Source organism: Acomys russatus, chromosome 20 (genome assembly GCF_903995435.1).
Source record: "Acomys russatus chromosome 20, mAcoRus1.1, whole genome shotgun sequence".
In the NCBI taxonomy this organism is placed as follows: Eukaryota; Metazoa; Chordata; class Mammalia; order Rodentia; family Muridae; genus Acomys; species Acomys russatus.
Window position 1 is genome coordinate 31,419,216 of NC_067156.1, and position 17,491 is coordinate 31,436,706.

The 17,491-nt window shown below is 41.2% G+C and overlaps 1 protein-coding gene across 2 annotated transcripts in view; it reads left to right on the top strand.

The window, feature by feature from the left end:
- Window positions 1-15,774, top strand: part of Stk32a (serine/threonine kinase 32A) — a 109,251-nt gene extending 93,477 nt beyond the window's left edge. The window contains exons 8-13 of one of the 2 annotated variants that reach the window (XM_051163632.1): window positions 3,159-3,256; window positions 10,288-10,404; window positions 11,848-11,973; window positions 13,354-13,482; window positions 14,157-14,221; window positions 15,647-15,774. In XM_051163632.1, coding sequence (XP_051019589.1) covers window positions 3,159-3,256; window positions 10,288-10,404; window positions 11,848-11,973; window positions 13,354-13,482; window positions 14,157-14,221; window positions 15,647-15,743 — 632 coding nt within the window. In that variant the 3' untranslated portion in view covers window positions 15,744-15,774. The remainder of the gene's footprint in view (window positions 1-3,158; window positions 3,257-10,287; window positions 10,405-11,847; window positions 11,974-13,353; window positions 13,483-14,156; window positions 14,222-15,646) is intronic. The other variant, XM_051163633.1, reaches the window with a different exon arrangement.
- The last annotated feature ends 1,717 nt before the right edge of the window (window positions 15,775-17,491 follow it).

Below are 17,491 nucleotides of genomic sequence, written 5' to 3' on the forward strand. Positions count from 1 at the left end.
AAATAACTTTATGTACTAGCATTGGTACTCTGGAGCTTCAGCACTAATTACTATATATAGCTTTATAATGTAAGTTAGCATATGGGATATAAGATTTTTTTTCTGTTCTTTCTCTTTTCAAAACTCACTATTTGCACATTTTTCTCAAGGATGATATTCGTGGTAAATTCTTTAAAATCGTGGGAGTTATTTTCTTTATATCATAGAATTACTTGGGGAACCGTTACATCCTACCAAAAACCTAATGTCTAGGTTTTTAAACTGAACACCAAATACTCATCATCAAATACCCAACAAAACATATAAAATATAGCACTCCTATTAGTAGTCAGTGGACATTCATTTTTAAACTGCAATGAAATTAAATGGCACATGCATCATATTGGAAAAAAACCCCGAGTGTGAAAAAGAGTGTTGAACAAAAGGAATTTAGCTACTGGTCTTGGTGTGACCACACAACCCTTGGTGGGTAGGTTGGCCTTATCTGGCTATGTGAACTGCACACCCCCATCTCCAGTACGTTCCATCTTGACAACATCTGTAAACCTATAGGACCATACTGGCACAGGAGTGGTCAAAACAGTGCTGTTTGTGATGTTCCCAAGTAGAAAATAACCCCAACAGCTATCCACAATAGGACAGGTATGTAATTGACTATGTATTTATGTAGTATTACACTCAAACAAATCTTGCCTGGCAATTTGGATAAATCACAAACAAACATTATTGAGCCAAAACACAGGACACTAAGGACAACAGAGACCAGCATTTGACTTAAAAAAGACTTGACGGAATGCAAGTATGTTTTCCTTCCTATTCTCCCTTTATGCTTTATTAATGTTCCTATGTTATAATTGTTTAAAAAAATTATGTAAGTGGCTATGCAGCTTGACACCCTCTCTTCCCACTAACTCATAACACTGGGATGTGTATAAAATATAGGCAAAATTAAACTGTTATTTAGAAATTCAAATATTATTGTAAAAAATAAATATTATTCAATTAAATTTCAGGATGGTGAATTTTCAGCAGGGTGGACAGGACAGGGTAGAGTGGTGGGAGCAAGATTGTGTGTGATAAAAGGGCACTGGGTACTAAATACTTCTTCATTTCATTTGTGTTTCCGATGTTTTTTGGATGTATATATATATATATTTTTTTAAACTTTTAAAAATAAAGAAAAAGAAAAATTTACACAAAGAAGTCCCCCTGTGTATTTGGAGGGAAAGTGGTGCTCTTCCAGTTCTGTTTGGCTCCTCTCAGGAGCAGGGATCTTCTCAAAGAATCAGAGAGAGGCCCTCAGCATCTCCCCCTGCCTCTTTGAGAGCTTAAAGTGTCATAATATTTTTGTATGTTGTTGAGGCTTTTGCTCTTAAACCTCCAACACAATTCCTCAATGCTTAGCATACCATGAATATTTGTTTAGTGAAGGAATGCACACACAGACATTTTCATGTTTGAAAAAGGAGCAAATAGACAAAAAGGTAGACACCCACTTTGCATTGGAAAATATCAAAAGGAAGAAGAAAAACCAGTCGCATTTCCTCCAAGGATGATCTGAGATGACAGGCTGCACTACTTTCCTAGTGTAGTGCCTACTTTGTTTAGCATTTTTCTAACAACACTGTCTCTGCCATGCCTCCAAATTCTCTGGATGTCCTCTAAGTGCAATGTTTGACACCTTTCGCCTTAGATGTGATTTGTGGCACGGTACCGAAAAAGCAACACAGAAACACAGTCCATTCCATGCAGGAGTCAGGGCACTGTGGGGTCAGGACCGTTATCTCCCCATTGCACTAGGACTTGGGACTTGAAGAAAGGACACAGTGGAGCGTAAAACGTGAGCTCCCCAGGGCATGAGACCCACTTAGTTCTCCAGCAGGAAGCTCTTAAGTCAGTCCTGAGCATCAGGATGCCAGTGTTCTACCCTTGTAATGGGAAGCTGTCCAGAGAAATTCAGTTAGAATTCAAGGGTAAGCAGGTTTGTGTGTACAAAGGCCACATCCAAGAGATTTCCCTTGCCTGCTGTCAGTACCTTACTACAGGAGCCACGGCACCATCTCTGTGTATTTGGAGTAGGCACATTCCTCTGCTGCTATGAACATTCCTTTCTGATTTTTCTTTTAGCGCTTTGCAAATGCCAGGCACTATGTTGACACTTGGATGTGCATTGATTCATTTGATTTCTAAACTGATAAAGAGTTCATTTTAGTATTCCCATCTTACTGGTGCAGGAAGTAGGTAGTGCGGACTCATTTGCTCAGGGGAACAGTAAGTGGTAGAGGCAGCATTTGAACCCAGCACAGCTGCAGAGACAATGCCTCCAAGTCTGACTTCAGTGCCCATTCACCAGTGTGATAAATTTTTATTTATTGGGCTCTGTACTAGACACTGTGTTTACGCCAGCGAGCAACGAATCCTGTCTTTGCTCTGTCCTTATTTTCCATGTTCTAACCTGTAGGACTCTAGTATATCCTTAGAAAGGTACAGCAAAGTGCTTAGAGAAAGCCTGGGGGTCATCTCTGCAGGTTCAATTGATGGTGACTCTGCTTTCCAGTAATGTCAATTCAGAGAACTGTAATTACTAAGTATTGCTGTCCTGTGGATACTGCAAAGCATTATACCTCCTGGAGTGTCTTCTCTCCTTTTTTCTCCTGCCCTCACACACAATAAGAGGCTGCACTGGCCTCCCTCGATGCTCCCAAGACAGGCAGCTAAGCCGGGATCTGTCTCGTACAATTCTGAGCACTGTTTGAGAATATTATAAACATTCAGCTCCTTTAGTGTACACTTTCCAGACTAAGACAGCCTCCCCCCGCCCCCCTTAGCTTTCTTTGTCTCAGAATGAGGGGCTCATTTGAGGCCCAATAGGATCTACGGTGTAATAGGTTCATGATTTAAATAAGAGATGAATCTGGCCATTAAGGTCTATGTGTGTCTGTTTGCATTAGCTGATGGATGGGACTGCCGAGAGAGCTTTAAAAAAAAAAAAAAATTAGAAAATGTCGCCTGCTGCGAGCAATCTACCAATGGATGATAGCCATCTGTGAATGTGTTTGCACCTTTCAGGCTGCTAATTCTTCCTTGGAGGAATGCGCTGGGGAAATATATTGGTTGGAGTCTCGGGGAGTGGAACTGACCTTTTCTGTGTCTTGCAGCACCAGAGATGTTCACCTCTAGGAAGGAGACGGGCTACTCCTTTGCTGTTGACTGGTGGTCCCTGGGGGTGACAGCCTATGAACTGCTGAGAGGCCGGGTACAGTAGAACAACACGTTCTCTTTTCTTATTATTCTAGGAAAATAATTTTTTATTTTTCTTTTTTACATATACATTTATATTATTAAACATATACACAATAAGCTACCTACAGCAAGAAGAGCCACAAAACAATCAGGGATTAAATAAATGTTACATTCATAATGTTTTGGCTATTCATATTTGACAACCTTGAAGAGAACATCTTTCCTATCTTGGTGAGTCTAAAATTCTGAATGTAAATCCATACCTATCACATCTCATCTTTATCAACTTAAAATATCTATTTAGACCTAAAAACATCTTAACCCCCAAAAGCTTAATTGTAAAACTAAACTCTCTGGTCTTCAACCACATCAGAGACTTGAGTAGACAGGAAGTGCAAGTTATCAGCTTCCAAAGTGAAAAAATGACAGAGACAGTTTGCTGCCTGAACAGTCGCTTGAAACTCTGTAACGTTGGAGCATCATCTTCAGCTTCCTGGCCCAAAATATCTGACAGACATATTTGTGAGGCAGGAACTATTGAAAACTTGATTACCCTGTCTTGTCAGTGTTTGGCGGTAGACTCTGCCTATATCCAAGCTTGCCCATTTTTAGATAGAATTCTGTCTGTGGCAGAAATGAGGACATTTTGCCCAATAGCTTGTTTGCCACATTTGAAGCCATCTCCATAAGGGGGTTCATTGATGCTCATCATCTTTGAGGTAGGCTGGGTGTTGCTAGAATTAGCCTGTCTTATTGTCAAGGGAATCTTTGCAATAATAAAAACATCTGTAAATGCCATATCCTCTAGGGTTCTGGGGTTTTTGAAGATCTTATCTATTTTACCTTATCTATCTAAGAATCATATCTATCTGTTAAACCTAGGATGTACAGTCTTGTGATAAAAATAGACTAGTAATTGAAATAACCATGATTTAATCAACTAATAATTAACTTGTATTACTTAATTATCCTAAGCAGCCTGCAATAGCACTTTCAATGTATCAGAATTCAACTTATTTTGCATCCATATACAAAATTCTATACCAGTGAATTAAAAATAACCTTATTTGTGAGTAACAATTAAGGCATTACGTTGAAGAGTAGAGTCAATAATCTACTTTTTTTCCTATGACCCTTACATATTTCTATATTCCCCCCTTCTTTCTTTTCAACCCCTATCTCCAAACCTAAGAAAGAAAGATAAATGAATAGAGAGATATCCCTGAGTCCAACCTTGTTTTCTTTCTGGATAAGACCAATAATAACTTATAACCAACTCCTAATGAAAATAAGCATCTGTAGCACAAGAGAGCAACCAAAAACCTACCCAACCCTCCCTAAGGAAAATGGGGTGTTGTTCTCTTAAGGTTTATTCTAGCTGATTTGGAACAAATAATACTTTTGTAAGGGCCCAAATACAATTTGAGAAAATGGTTAAACAAGCTAGCTTAGAATTCTACCAGAGCTTCAGAGAAGCGTTAATACCAATTCTTTCCATACTATTCCACAAAAATAGAATCAGAAGTAACACTGCCAAACTATGAGACCACAGTCACCTTGATACCTAACCCACAGAAAGACTCAACAAAGAAAGAATTTCAGACCAATTTCTCCTATGAACGTTGATGCAAAAAGACTCAATAAAATACTCGCAAACTGAATCCAAGAACACATCAAACGTATCATTCACTATGACCAAGTAGGCTTCATCCCAGGCAGGCAGGGTGGTTCAACATACGGAAATCATTTAATGTAATTCATCATATAAACAACCCACATGATCATCTCCTTAGATGCTGGGGGCGGGGCAGGGGTGGGGGAGGATGTTGTAAAGATTTGCTTCTTTATGTGTGTGTGCCCAAGTGGTTGTATACATAAGCCACTTGTGTGCAATACCAAACAGAGACCAGGAGAGGGCATTGGATCCCCTGAAACTGGAGTTACAGGTACCTGCAAGCCATCTCATGTGGGTGCTGGGAACTGAAGCCAGACCCTTTGCAAGCACAGCAGATTCCTTTAACAACTCAGCCATCTCTGCAGCCCCTTCAGGTTCTATTTCAGAATGAAAGAAGGCATTGTTCGCTAAGAAACAAGCAGTTATTTGAAATCAGAATACACCTACCCAGTCTGCTGTTAGTAATACCCCTTGAGACTTTTGCACAGATTAATCCAGTGTCCTATATGTGTCACCAAATCTGTCAGCTAATATTAATTACGCAGATAAGTTAATAATATGAATATCAAAAACTCCTGGTGAAGGGAAATCGATATGCCTCACTCTCTTGGGTAAATAAACGTGTATGTTTAAAGAAAATCGTTTTCCAGTAACTGGACGGCGCTCTAATTCAGGTACATGTCTCCAAATAAATGTGAATTGTCAGCACCAGACAACCTGTGCTCTATCTTGCTGGTCTCTTGTCTGAGGTGGTTGCTACATATGCATTCCCTGGCAAACTGGAAGAGTGTCAATGAAAACATTTCTCAAACAAGAAACTCTTCTTTTGAAAAAAAATCAAAGAAATATAATAAGAAGAATTATATTTTATATGGTTTTTACAAACTAATACAGAGTTCAGATACCCCTCCAAAGGTTTTTTTTTTTTTTTTTTTTTTTCTGAGTTAGCCTAGCCTACCAAAATAGCATACTATGAACTGTGTAACTTAAAATATTTATTTTTTCACAGCTTGAGAGGCTGGAAGTCCAAAGTCAGAGAGTCAGAAATGCTGGGTTCTGATGTTCTCACAAGACAGAGAAAGTAAAGGGGGTGGGGGAGGGAAGGGAAAGATGAAGGTAAGCAGGGGGAGAAGATGTGAAGACAAAGGGGGGAGAGGAGCGAGAGGAGGAGGGAGGAGGGAGGGAGGGAAGAGAGAGAGGAGGGGGGAAGGAGAGAGGGAGGGAGGGAGGGAGGGAGGGAAGAGAGAGAGGGATCTTCTCATCTTAAAGAGTCAGGCTCTACCCCTAGGGCATAATCTGTCTTAAATAGTCTGCCATAGTTCCTGTCTTCAGATAAATACCATGCCACTGAGCATAGAGCTCCAATGTAGGACCATGTGTTAGGGACACATTCAGACCTTGGCCCTTCTCTCTTTGCCCTCCAAAACTCAAAACCCATATACAATTTGCAATCTATTCCAAGAGCAATAACATTTTCTCCTTCCAACATCATGTCTGGTGTCCCAAAAATCATCTGAATTATCAGCCAAATCCAGTATGGATAAGACTTACATCATGATTCATCCATCTGGGAACCTGTGACGCCAGACAAATCGTGTGCTTCTAAAACATAGTGATGGGCACAGAGAGGGGTTAGACCACCCCATCCAAGTGGAGACAAATAAGAAGTGAGAAAGGAGCAGCATGTTCAAACCCACTAGGTCCCTTTGGCCATAAAGATGGAACAGAGGATGTTCAATCGTGCGACACCTTTTCTTCACTCCAGCACACTGTCTGTAGCCTTTTACTGAAGCAGTCTCTCTGGTGACATAATCCTGCCTCATCTCTGACTTTTCTTGTAAACTCATGACTTTCAAGTAGCATTTCCTTATCAGTTAGTTGTTCAGCCTTTTCTTTCATGTTGTCTTCATAAGGCACCCCCAGTGAGCTTGTGTTTTCTCCTCTTAAAATTTCTTTTAATTGCTTGGTTTCTTTGTTTATTTTGTTTTGCCTAGTTTGCATTATGTTATACTGTGAATCTAGCTCAAACTTGCAAGTTTTCAGTTTCTGTTTCCTTGTTGCTCAATAATTTTCATCTGGGATTCGTCTCTTATCTTTTGCATTTTGATATAAGCAGCCAGGAGGAACTACGTTTCTTGCATAACGATTCCTGGCCCTTAGGTGCAGGAGTTGTGTTGTGATATATTGTTGGGACTGAGTTCCACAACTCTGCATTGTAACTGGTTGTAGTTTCCTGTAATGGTCTCCGTCTATTGCAAAGAAAAATTTCCTTGATAAGGGGCTGATTGAGGATAAATATTTAGGGATTATGCTAGAAGTGGGGCATACATGGAAGAGTTTGAAGGGAAGAAAAGGAAGGGGAAATTACATAACTCAAAAAAATTAAAAATTAAAACCAACAAAACAAAATCTGCACCAGCCAACACACAACACAAAACCAAAAACAAACAAAAAATTCCTAGCAGTTTGTTGTAGTCACTCCCAAATCTTTCTATTTTCATATGGACAAACCATCCTTAGGTATTTATATGCAGATATATTTAGCAGTTTCAAAATTATAAATAATGCTCTAACTTCACATTGAGACAGTTATATATGTATACATATATATGTATATTTATACAAACATATAACTTTCTATGTGATAATGCCTCAGTGTATTTTACTTTCATAACTAAATCCATTTTGTAAATACATTACCTTACAAATATTTCCAGGCATATCAATTTTTGTCTTCTCTGTTCCATGTGAACAGATTATTGATTCATTAAAAATGGTATATATATATATATATATATATATATATCTTACATAATAAAATGTCATTTACTCTGTGCAACTTTTCATCAATATGCATTGAGCTAGATGAGTGGAGGGACAAAACACTACACATCAACTCTGACACATTCTAGGAAGAAATCACTAAAAGATGGTATGTGATTATGTTGCAAATACAATTAATCAGAAGAAAACGAAATAGCAACATTTTTTAGTTACAAGTAGCATCGTAACTAAACCACAGAGGAGGTGTGCAGAAAGGACAATGACTTCCTGCTAATTTGCAAACTCTTTTCTACAGAAAAAAGAAAAGGATGTGCTAGTGGAAATGTGCTTGCAAATCTTTCTGAGCTTAGCTGCCCTTTGGGTGGGTCTGACCTTACACACTAACCTGTATGTCATCTCCACATCTCAGCCACTGAAAACAAAAGTGTGTCCTGCCTCATAGTTTTGTATTGCTCTTAAGTGGTACTCCAGGTAGCTTCCTCTGTAGTATATAGCTGCAACTCTTTGAGTTTTGTTTGGGAGACAGAGTCACTGTGTAGCTCAGGCTAATCTCAAGCTGCCCATCCTCTGGTTCCTGAGTTCTGAGATGGGATGGAGGCTCGTGCCATCTTCCCACTGACCGTTTTTCATTCTCTACTCTTGAAACACAACCACAACACACTATTTACTTCCATACAACAGTTTACCATTCTACACACTCATTCTCTGTGTGTTCTCCCTCCAGCTTGGCAGCACGTTCTCGGGTTCTTTGATATAGCCTATCACATTGTCTGCTAGGCACAAGTCACGCCAGAGAGCACTTTCCTGTACTGCGCCTACTCGTTTCTCCAGCTGCCTTTTGCAGGGCCTCATTTTGCTAAGGAAATCACTTCAGCTTGTACTTGAAGGGACTGAAAGTCAGAAAATGAATGACCTGGTTGAGCATCCAAAGCCTTCTGACCTCAGAGCTCTAACACATGATTACATTAGGAAACCTTTTAATTGACTACTGGGAAAAACAAACACTTCCCCTTCCTCCAATTTAGCTCATCCATCAGCGATTAGTTAAACATCTGGAAAAGGTCAGTCATGTGATGTGTACACACACGTTAACTGTCTTGTGATTACTTGTGATTAATCTAATGTGGAAGTTCTGCCCCTATGCATATAGTATATCCACTACGGCTGGTAGTGTGTGTGTGTGTGTGTGTGTGTGTGTGTGTTTACATCCCAGTCCTAGACCCTTCCCTCCTCGCCTCCCAAGTCTCCCTCCTCTTTCCCAACCCCTCCTCTATTCCTTGGAAAAGGGGAGCTCCCCAGCCACCAACCACAGCTCATCAAATTGCACCAGAACTGAGTTCTCAACCTCTTGCCCTCACTCTGGCTTTGAGTTGCTTACAGTTTTCCTAGAAGACAGGGAAACCCAATAGAGAAATTAATACCCATTAACGGCTGCCCTCTAGTGGACAGATATAACAATCATCACTAGCTTGTTTTCTGTTGTTTTTTGATTTTGTTTTCAAGACAGTTTCTCTGTTACCCAGAGCCCTGGCTGTCCTGGACTCTCAGTGTAGCCCAGGCTGGCCTCAAACTCACAGAGATCCACCTTCCTCTGCCTTCCAAGTGCTGGAATCAAAAGTGTGCGCCACCTCGCCCAGGCCATCTTTTATTTTTAAAAAAACACAAAATATTTTATTTTTTTTAATTTTGGGAGTACAGTAGAATGCAACAGGTTTCCAAATGAGATTTCCATATGTATTCCATTTGGGGTTTTAATTTCTTTTATTCAAGCTAAAGCCATAGATGAGCCTGATTGTTCTAGAAAAGTTTTTGTTTACTTAAGTTTTTATCCCAGCATAAAATCCTCTACTACACACTTCATGGACTCAGAGTATTGGACTCTGGAGTTGATATTTTCTGAGCAGTTCTCTATCCCTAACTTTTTCATTATGTTTATATTATTTTTTAAGGTTTTTAAATTTTTAAAAATTTTTTATGTTTTTTTTTAACATCTTTTTCTTTGTTTAAAAATGTTTTCCTTGGATAGTCCAGGATGGCTTTGAACTTAATATGTAGCTGAGGCCAGTCTTAAAGGCCTGATCTCCCTGCCTCCATCTCCCAAGCACTGGGATTACAAGTATACACCACAGCAGCTAGCTTTCATGTATTTTAGATAAGCTGGAAGGAGACTATGGAAAAATTATGGATCTGTAATTTTTTAATTTGTGAACTTTGTAAATCTATAATTTGTAATCAACTTTATACAGTGATTTAAGGTTTTTCTATTCATTATTCACTTTTTATATAAATATACCTAAAAGTTACATACAAAAGAGTTTGAAATCAGTGTGTCAGAAACTGGCTCGGTTCACTGAAATATTTTGTTTGGATCTGTAAAATACCAAGTTTTTAAAACAGGATATTTTGATGAAGAACTATAGGTCTGTGACATTTCTTTCAAAATCTATACTAACCCATATGACTACCTGTCAATCATCTTGAAGGGGTTCAGGTTAAAGTTTTATCGTTTCAGAGTATGAATACTTCCATATTTCACCCCTTTGACATGTAAAACTGAAGGACCTTTCTCTTTTATCTCCCTTAAGAGACCATATCACATCCGATCCAGTACTTCCAGCAAGGAAATTGTGAACATGTTTGAGACGGCAATTGTAACTTACCCTTCTGCCTGGTCACAGGAGATGGTATCCCTTCTTAAAAAGGTGAGACAGGAGAAAACATGCTAGGAGGAAGTCAAAAAAGGAAGTGTACATCCTGGGTCATAGTTAGAAGTCAAGACGCAGTCAGGATAATACACATTTGTTGAATGGTTGTCTCGACTAATCGTTTTCAAATATACGGCTTTCTTCATTCAACCCACAAATGCCTTTGGGTGTCTCAAGGCCTTCAGAACTTCGTTGTGCCCAAAACGTAATCCTTAATCTCTCTATAGTTCTTGGGCTTCCTTCAGTGCTGTCTCTCCCAATGACTGGTCCCTTCACCTGTCTGTGCAAGTCAGAGACCAGGGCTCAGGCATCAGTTCCGTACCTAGTCCATCACCGGATCCTACATTTACACTTTCAATAGCAGTTGCCACTCTCCCTGTCCTTCATCTCCTTGGCTACTTCCCTAGCCCAGCTACCATCAGGTTTTTTGTTTGCTTGTTTGTTTTTGTTTTTCTGGTTTGTTGCATGCTTTAGCCACTCCACTCTCCTCTGCTTGCTTTCCCATTTTTTTTTTTTTTCAGCATCTTCTCATCGGCCTTAGATCAAACTGAGTTGTGCGTTATTATGGTCGTAAACAGCCTAAGTCTTTGTGAATTTTGGTCACCCTGTGGCTGGTTTGGCTCTGTTTCGCCTTCTGCCTTCTCCTCCCATTCCTCACCACCACATCACTGCTAGGCTTTGCACATGCTACTCTCTCCTCCTGGGTCACTGCTTCCTGACTTAGTTCTTCTAGCACCTTCCCTGAGATCAGTGACGCAGTATACTTAGCTGACTGACTGTGGTCCATACATTGGTTTGTATAACTTCTCTGTAAGTATCAAAGCCTCTGGAAACACATGGCATTTGGACACTGCTCTGTCAGTTCTATACTGTCACATGGTCAATGGATATGCCGCCTTGGATGGGGAATCAGCTTGTTTGGCTGCAGTTGAACTGAAGTTAAGGGTTATACATGGTCTGCATGTGAACCAAGTACAGCAAGACCACAACAGGCTTGAATGGGTCAGAAATTGAAGAAAAATATAAAGAAGAATTACTGGCCACTTTGTGTCCTTTGTAAAATGCCGCTTCAGGGTTTAGTGCCATAAAGCAATGCTCCCTTCATACTGTTTTTCACCATTTGAGCTTGGTAAACTGAGATTTAGAAAACAAACTTGCCCAGTAGGGGAGTCAGGAAGGGAAGTTCTGTTTAATTCCTGGGACAAGCCATTTGTCCTCGCCACATTGCAAACACTGCTTCTGGTGGTGTTCCAAACCGCGCACTCTCCATGTGGCTTGCAGGTGGGTAGGAGATCACATCCCTGGCTCCTCAATCCACTTGCTTGATTTCTGCTGCAAGGGACTCCCATTGGACACTCATTTTAGAACACTTGGTGGGGAATTTTGGGGGCCACCTGTCTGGCCTTCATTGTAGTAACAGTGCTTGTATTTCATTGGCAGCTACTTGAACCTAATCCAGACCAACGATTTTCTCACTTGACCGATATTCAGAATTTCCCTTACCTGAGTGACATGAACTGGGATGCTGTCCTGCAGAAGAGGCTTGTTCCAGGCTTCATTCCAACTGTGAGTCAAGCTTAACAAGCCCTAATAGTCCCCACACTCTGTCCACATTACACTGGGTACAAGTCCACCCAGAGCGATTTGATGATCACACCAGTAATATAAAAACACCATGATACTAGCTTTACAGAGGAGGAAGTGGTAGCATACATGGGGCAAGTTAACCACCAAAAGTCACAGAACTGGCAAAGAGCTAAGCTGGATTGTCCACATCGGAGCCTTGTAGGCTTTAGCCATGATTTATTATATAGAATGTTCTAGTCTCCCAAGTAGTCATTTCTAGAAATATGCTTGTTGAAAGAACATTTTTTTTCCTTCTTGCAAAGAGGTAATCTTTGATGTCCATTGAGATCTATAGGTTGGTTAGTAGAAACCTCACTCTGGGAATCATTTCTCCTCTTTTGTTAGTTTTATTACACTGATCTAGAGTTTTAAGACATAATAATCACAGAGGAATAATTCCCATTGGTTGAGTGCCTAAACGAGGGATATTGAGTCCCACGGCACACTTCTGGATAAAGCTTAGGCTGGAGCCCCGGTGAGGGTCCTCTCTCCTTCTCTCTGCCTGGAATTTGAATTCTATTGCTGGGTATAGGAGCACTGGCAAGAGTGACGTGCTCTTGCAGAGGCCTGTAGAAATAACTCTGAGTTTCCTGTTCAAGTCCAAGCGAGGCATTTGTTCTAGGGACACGGACACACAGAAGTCTGCAGGAGCAGTTGGATAGGTGCCCATTTAGTGTGTCAGGTGAGAGTTCAGTGGAAGGAAGGAGCGAGAAGTGTGGTGGCATGCGAGGGTGCAAGTGTCTGCCTAGGTGAGCAATGGGAAAGTGAGGTGAGGTTTGTAATTGGAGGCGTGGCTGATGCACGACTCTGAGGGGCCCTGAGTACCACCTGCTGCAGAGAACACCTTCCTTCTGTTAGCAAACTCCTGACTCTCTATGAGAAGCTCCAGCTTATAGACCTTGGGTGTTTCTGTGAATCAGACTTATTTAGAGAATTAATCAAGCGGCAAATTCTTGGCCTCATGTTCAGAAATCTTGGTGTTGATGTCCTTAGAGTCTGAACGAGCAACGGCCATGATGCTGATCTATGTGAGCATTGGAACAAACTGAGAAACCAGAAGTTAAACTGTAGAAATATTATTTTAATATGGTCTCCTTGACTACTCACTGAGGGATAGTTAGAAGTTTGTAAAACCTAAACTATACAACCAAAGAATGCAAAAGATAACTCTGGCAATAAATGCTGTAAAACCTCAGTGGGAGGCCAGGTGGTTATTCCTGGATTGCCTCATCAGGACTAAGTGTTACTCTCTGCATTAGGCTGGTATGTCTCAGGAAAGATGCAGAGTCTGAGGACTGAGCCACATTTCCCTCTTTACAGAAAGGCAGGCTGAATTGCGACCCCACTTTTGAGCTTGAGGAAATGATTTTGGAGTCCAAACCTCTTCACAAGAAAAAGAAGCGCCTGGCAAAAAAGGAGAAAGAGATGAGAAAATGTGACTCCTCTCAGGTAGGTGGGCTCCTCCACACCAGGGTCGGGGAAGTGCATTCAGTCCAGAGCTGCTGTGGGAAGCCATCTCAGAAGCCAGATCCCCCCGCCCCGATGTGAGGGACAACAGGTATGGTGTCCACCTGACTCCTTGTCTGTGCCTCTATGATGATACAAGTAGCGAGCGACAGCCAGAACTCAGGTCCCCAGAATTGGAAGGACATAATCTTAATTTCTTACAGTGTCTTCTGCAAGGTATCCTGCAGGTTGCTGAAGGTGCATTTGCAAGGCTCCCTGTCAGGGGCCCAGAGGGTTAACAGCTACTGCTTAGTGGTGAAAGGAATTAACCTGTGCTTTTGGATGAAAGCTAAAAGATAGATTATCTATCTATCTATCTATCTATCTATCTATCTATCTATCTATCTATGTATATATCTATCTATATATATAGATAGATAGATATATAGATTTTTCATACCAGGGTGTGTGTGTGTGTGTGTGTGTGTGTGTGTGTGTGTGTGTGTGTGTGTAGTGGTAGTTCCTCTTTTGTCATCCTCCCAGATTCTGTTCTCGTCTGGGAACAGGACTTTTTTGATTTAGGTTGCTCACTGAATATTCTGTAGGCTATTGGCTATCTGGAGTCCTGACGTGTCAGCTAAGTATGCCTGTTTTTCTGTCTTATGGTCACCCTGAAGGCATGTCTTCTTCAAGAGCATCTTGATGCTGTTCAGAAGGAATTTATAATATTCAACAGAGAAAAGTAAGTAACTCTGGACTGGACACCATCAGCTTAAAATGATTGTCATTTAGGCAGATTTTATTTTCAGATATTTCATATATTTAATTATTTTCTTGTTATAAAAAATGGCCACATCCTATGGGTCAAAGTGGATCCATTCAATCATGCCCAGTTTACGAACTAGCTGGATGCCTGCCTCCACGGTGGTCCAAGGTCTGAAGTGAGCCTCAGTGGCTTCAAAATGCAGTGCAGTAAGGCTGAGCTTGGTGGTGCACGCCTTTAATCCCAGCACTCGGGAGGCAGAGGCAGGCAGATCACTGTGAGTTCGAGGCCAGCCTGGTCTACAAAGCAAGTCCAGGACAGCCAAGGCTACAAAGAGAGACCTTGTCTCGAAAAACAAAACAAAACAACAACAACAAAGTGCAGCCAGCTCAGCAGCGTCTGGTAGCATGGATAAGATCACCCTGCAGCCCCAGCTCCCAGGAATCAAGGGACAAGGCAGGGCCTCCCAGGTCATATACCTACAGGATCCAGGTAACCATGAGCTCATTGGAGTTCTCCTTGAATTGCCATGAGATAGCCAACAGCTCTGTGTACAAGCAGTAACGGTCCCTCATGCCTATTTGGGTGGGCACCAGTGCTCTCTCCGCTGTGGCTTTTACAGCCTCAAGGCAAAGACAGCAAGAGGGCTAGAAGCAATGGTGTGGCAGATGCTGGAGGGAAGCCTGGCTGTCTGAAGAAAGCACCTGGAGGGAAGCCTGGCTGTGTGAAGGAACCACCTCTGTCACAAGATGATGATGCTAGGCCTTACTTTAGTGTACACCTCACTCTTGCTCTCCACAAGCCTCGTCAGTGGTTTGTAGTCAGTAAATTACCCCAGTGTCATATTTGTTGTTTATGGGAACTAGAATGTAAATGCAATGACTGTTTTAAAAGTTTTTTTTAACGTTTTGGGGGGCATTGGAAAAGATGCCAGAGTCAGTTCTCTTCTCCCACCTGGGGTCCTGGGGATTAAATGCAGAATATAGGCTTGTTGGTAAATGCCTCTACCCACTGAGCCATCTTGCCAGACCAACACAATTGACTTTAAAAAGATTCCTGGGCTCCTATTTTTTTATAAATTGAGGCAACACTGAAGGGACTCAACAGGTTGTATTTATATATCTCTTCACTTATATTTGTAACAAAAATGGTTAAAGTGGAGGGAGCAGTGAATTGGGAGGGAGCTGTGTCAGACATGAGAGGGGCAGAGGGGGGGAAGGGAAGGAGAGAAGATATAATTTTATTTTAATTAAGCTTTAAAAGAATATAAAATGCATTGGGTTATATAGTATCCTTTCAAAAGTTTTTTAAGTTCAATTTTTTTCTTTGAATGCCTCTCTCTCTCTCTCTCTCTCTCTCTCTCTCTCTCTCTCTCTCTCTCTCTCTCTCTCTCTCTCCTTTAAGAGTAAAAAGAGACTTTAATCAAAGACAAGCAAATCTAGCTTTGGAACAAACAAAAAACAATGAAGAAGAAGAGGATGGCCAGAGTAACAACCTGTAAGATGCTTCAGCATCTTAGGGGCTCAGTTCTCAGTACCTGGCCGGAAACGTCTGATTGTCACTCGCAGAAGCGCTGACACCGGTCCTTGCCACACCACACCTCATGACTTAGAGACTGTGAGTGAATACCCTTCAAAGGTGGCAGCACTCTACAGTGAAGAGAGCCCTGCCTCAGAGCTCCTCAGATATGACATCAGCAGCAATTAACTCTGTGACCTTAAGCAAATCATGTAACCACTTCCTCTCTTTTAGCTCACTGCTCAAAAGGTAGATAATTATTTCAGACGAGCTAGCCTTTGCTCTGTTAAAAAGTGCTGCCTTTACTGTTCTAAACAGCCTTTATTTTTATTTTTAAATGAATATTTGAATGTAAGGCTTTTTTTCCCATCCTTTTTTATGACACTGTGAAAAATGGATATTATGTACAGTGAGCCTCTTCAGGGCTAGAGAGTATCATACAGGGGCCAGAATTCCAAAGCTTGATTGGGTAGGAATAAAGATCCCATCAGGAATACATACATAGGTCAGAGTAGGAGTAGCAGAGACTCATGGGACCTTGCAGTGGAGACCTGTGTTGGCACGGTATCTGTTAGCAAGTGCCTACTGTGCGCACGGCCTCTCCACTTTTCAGTGATTTGGCCTCTGTCAGCGGAACTTGGTTCGGATGGAAGGAGTCATAGGCAGAGGTTTAGCAAGTGCTCCAAGTTGGGACACATTTATTTTTCAGCATGGCAGTTGTGAAATATCAGACTCTATTTGCCATTCTCTAGTAGGTCTGCCCCTTGAAGGCTAATTTTCTTCAAGATTAGCAGAGTCCTGCAGATCTAGAGAGGATCTGAGACTGCTGCCATATTGAAGGCAGAGTTATTTTGAACCACTCAGGGAAGTCACACACAGCTATCTTGTAGATTAAATTTGGAAGCTGGTAAACTTCCCCTTGAGAAACTCTTAACTCCCCATATCATAAGGTGGGGATTTGCCTTGTCATGAAACATGCCACTTTTTTGTTTGGTTTGGTCCCTTATTTTTCATATTTGTCAAAGTTACACTTTACATTTAAAAAGCTGTGGAGTTACATTTAACTCAACCGGTTGCTTACAGATCTGAGAGCAATGCCCCCACATTATCCTCACTGTGAGATGGCTGGGACAATTGCCTAGCTACTTAAAATGTTCTTGATTCCTCACTCATTCTTGTCTTTATATTTCATTCATGTGCAAAGTCTAAATCACCTATATGTGCATGTGATGTAACTCCACTTGGCTGAGGCACATGAGACCTTTGAAGAACCCCTTTGGGTGCCCCACTGGTGACACTGGGTAGAATCAAGAACTAGGTGGGCTTTACAAAGCATTGTTTTTAACTGCTGGAAACTGAGGCCATCTAATGGTATTCATTATGGAGGGTACAGGTGTAACTATGGTGACAGCAGGCTGGCCCAAGGGACATGATTGATGTCATATGGGGAAGGCAGACTGGTAGAAATTTATTGTACACACCATGACAAGTAAGTTTGTGTAGCTAAAGCTAAGATGACTGTTTCTGGTTCTCCAGAATTTCTGGCATGGCTTGGACATAGTGCCTCTCTACTAAGAGCAACCATATTTTTTTAAAGAATGAAAAACCATCTCTTTTATTCAACTCTTGTCGCTGAAGTTCTCACTTGCTTTTTGTGGTATTCTGGTTATGTTCAATCTGTTTATTTCAGAGCGCTCGCCCTGACTTTCAGAGGGGTGAGTGGGTCAAACA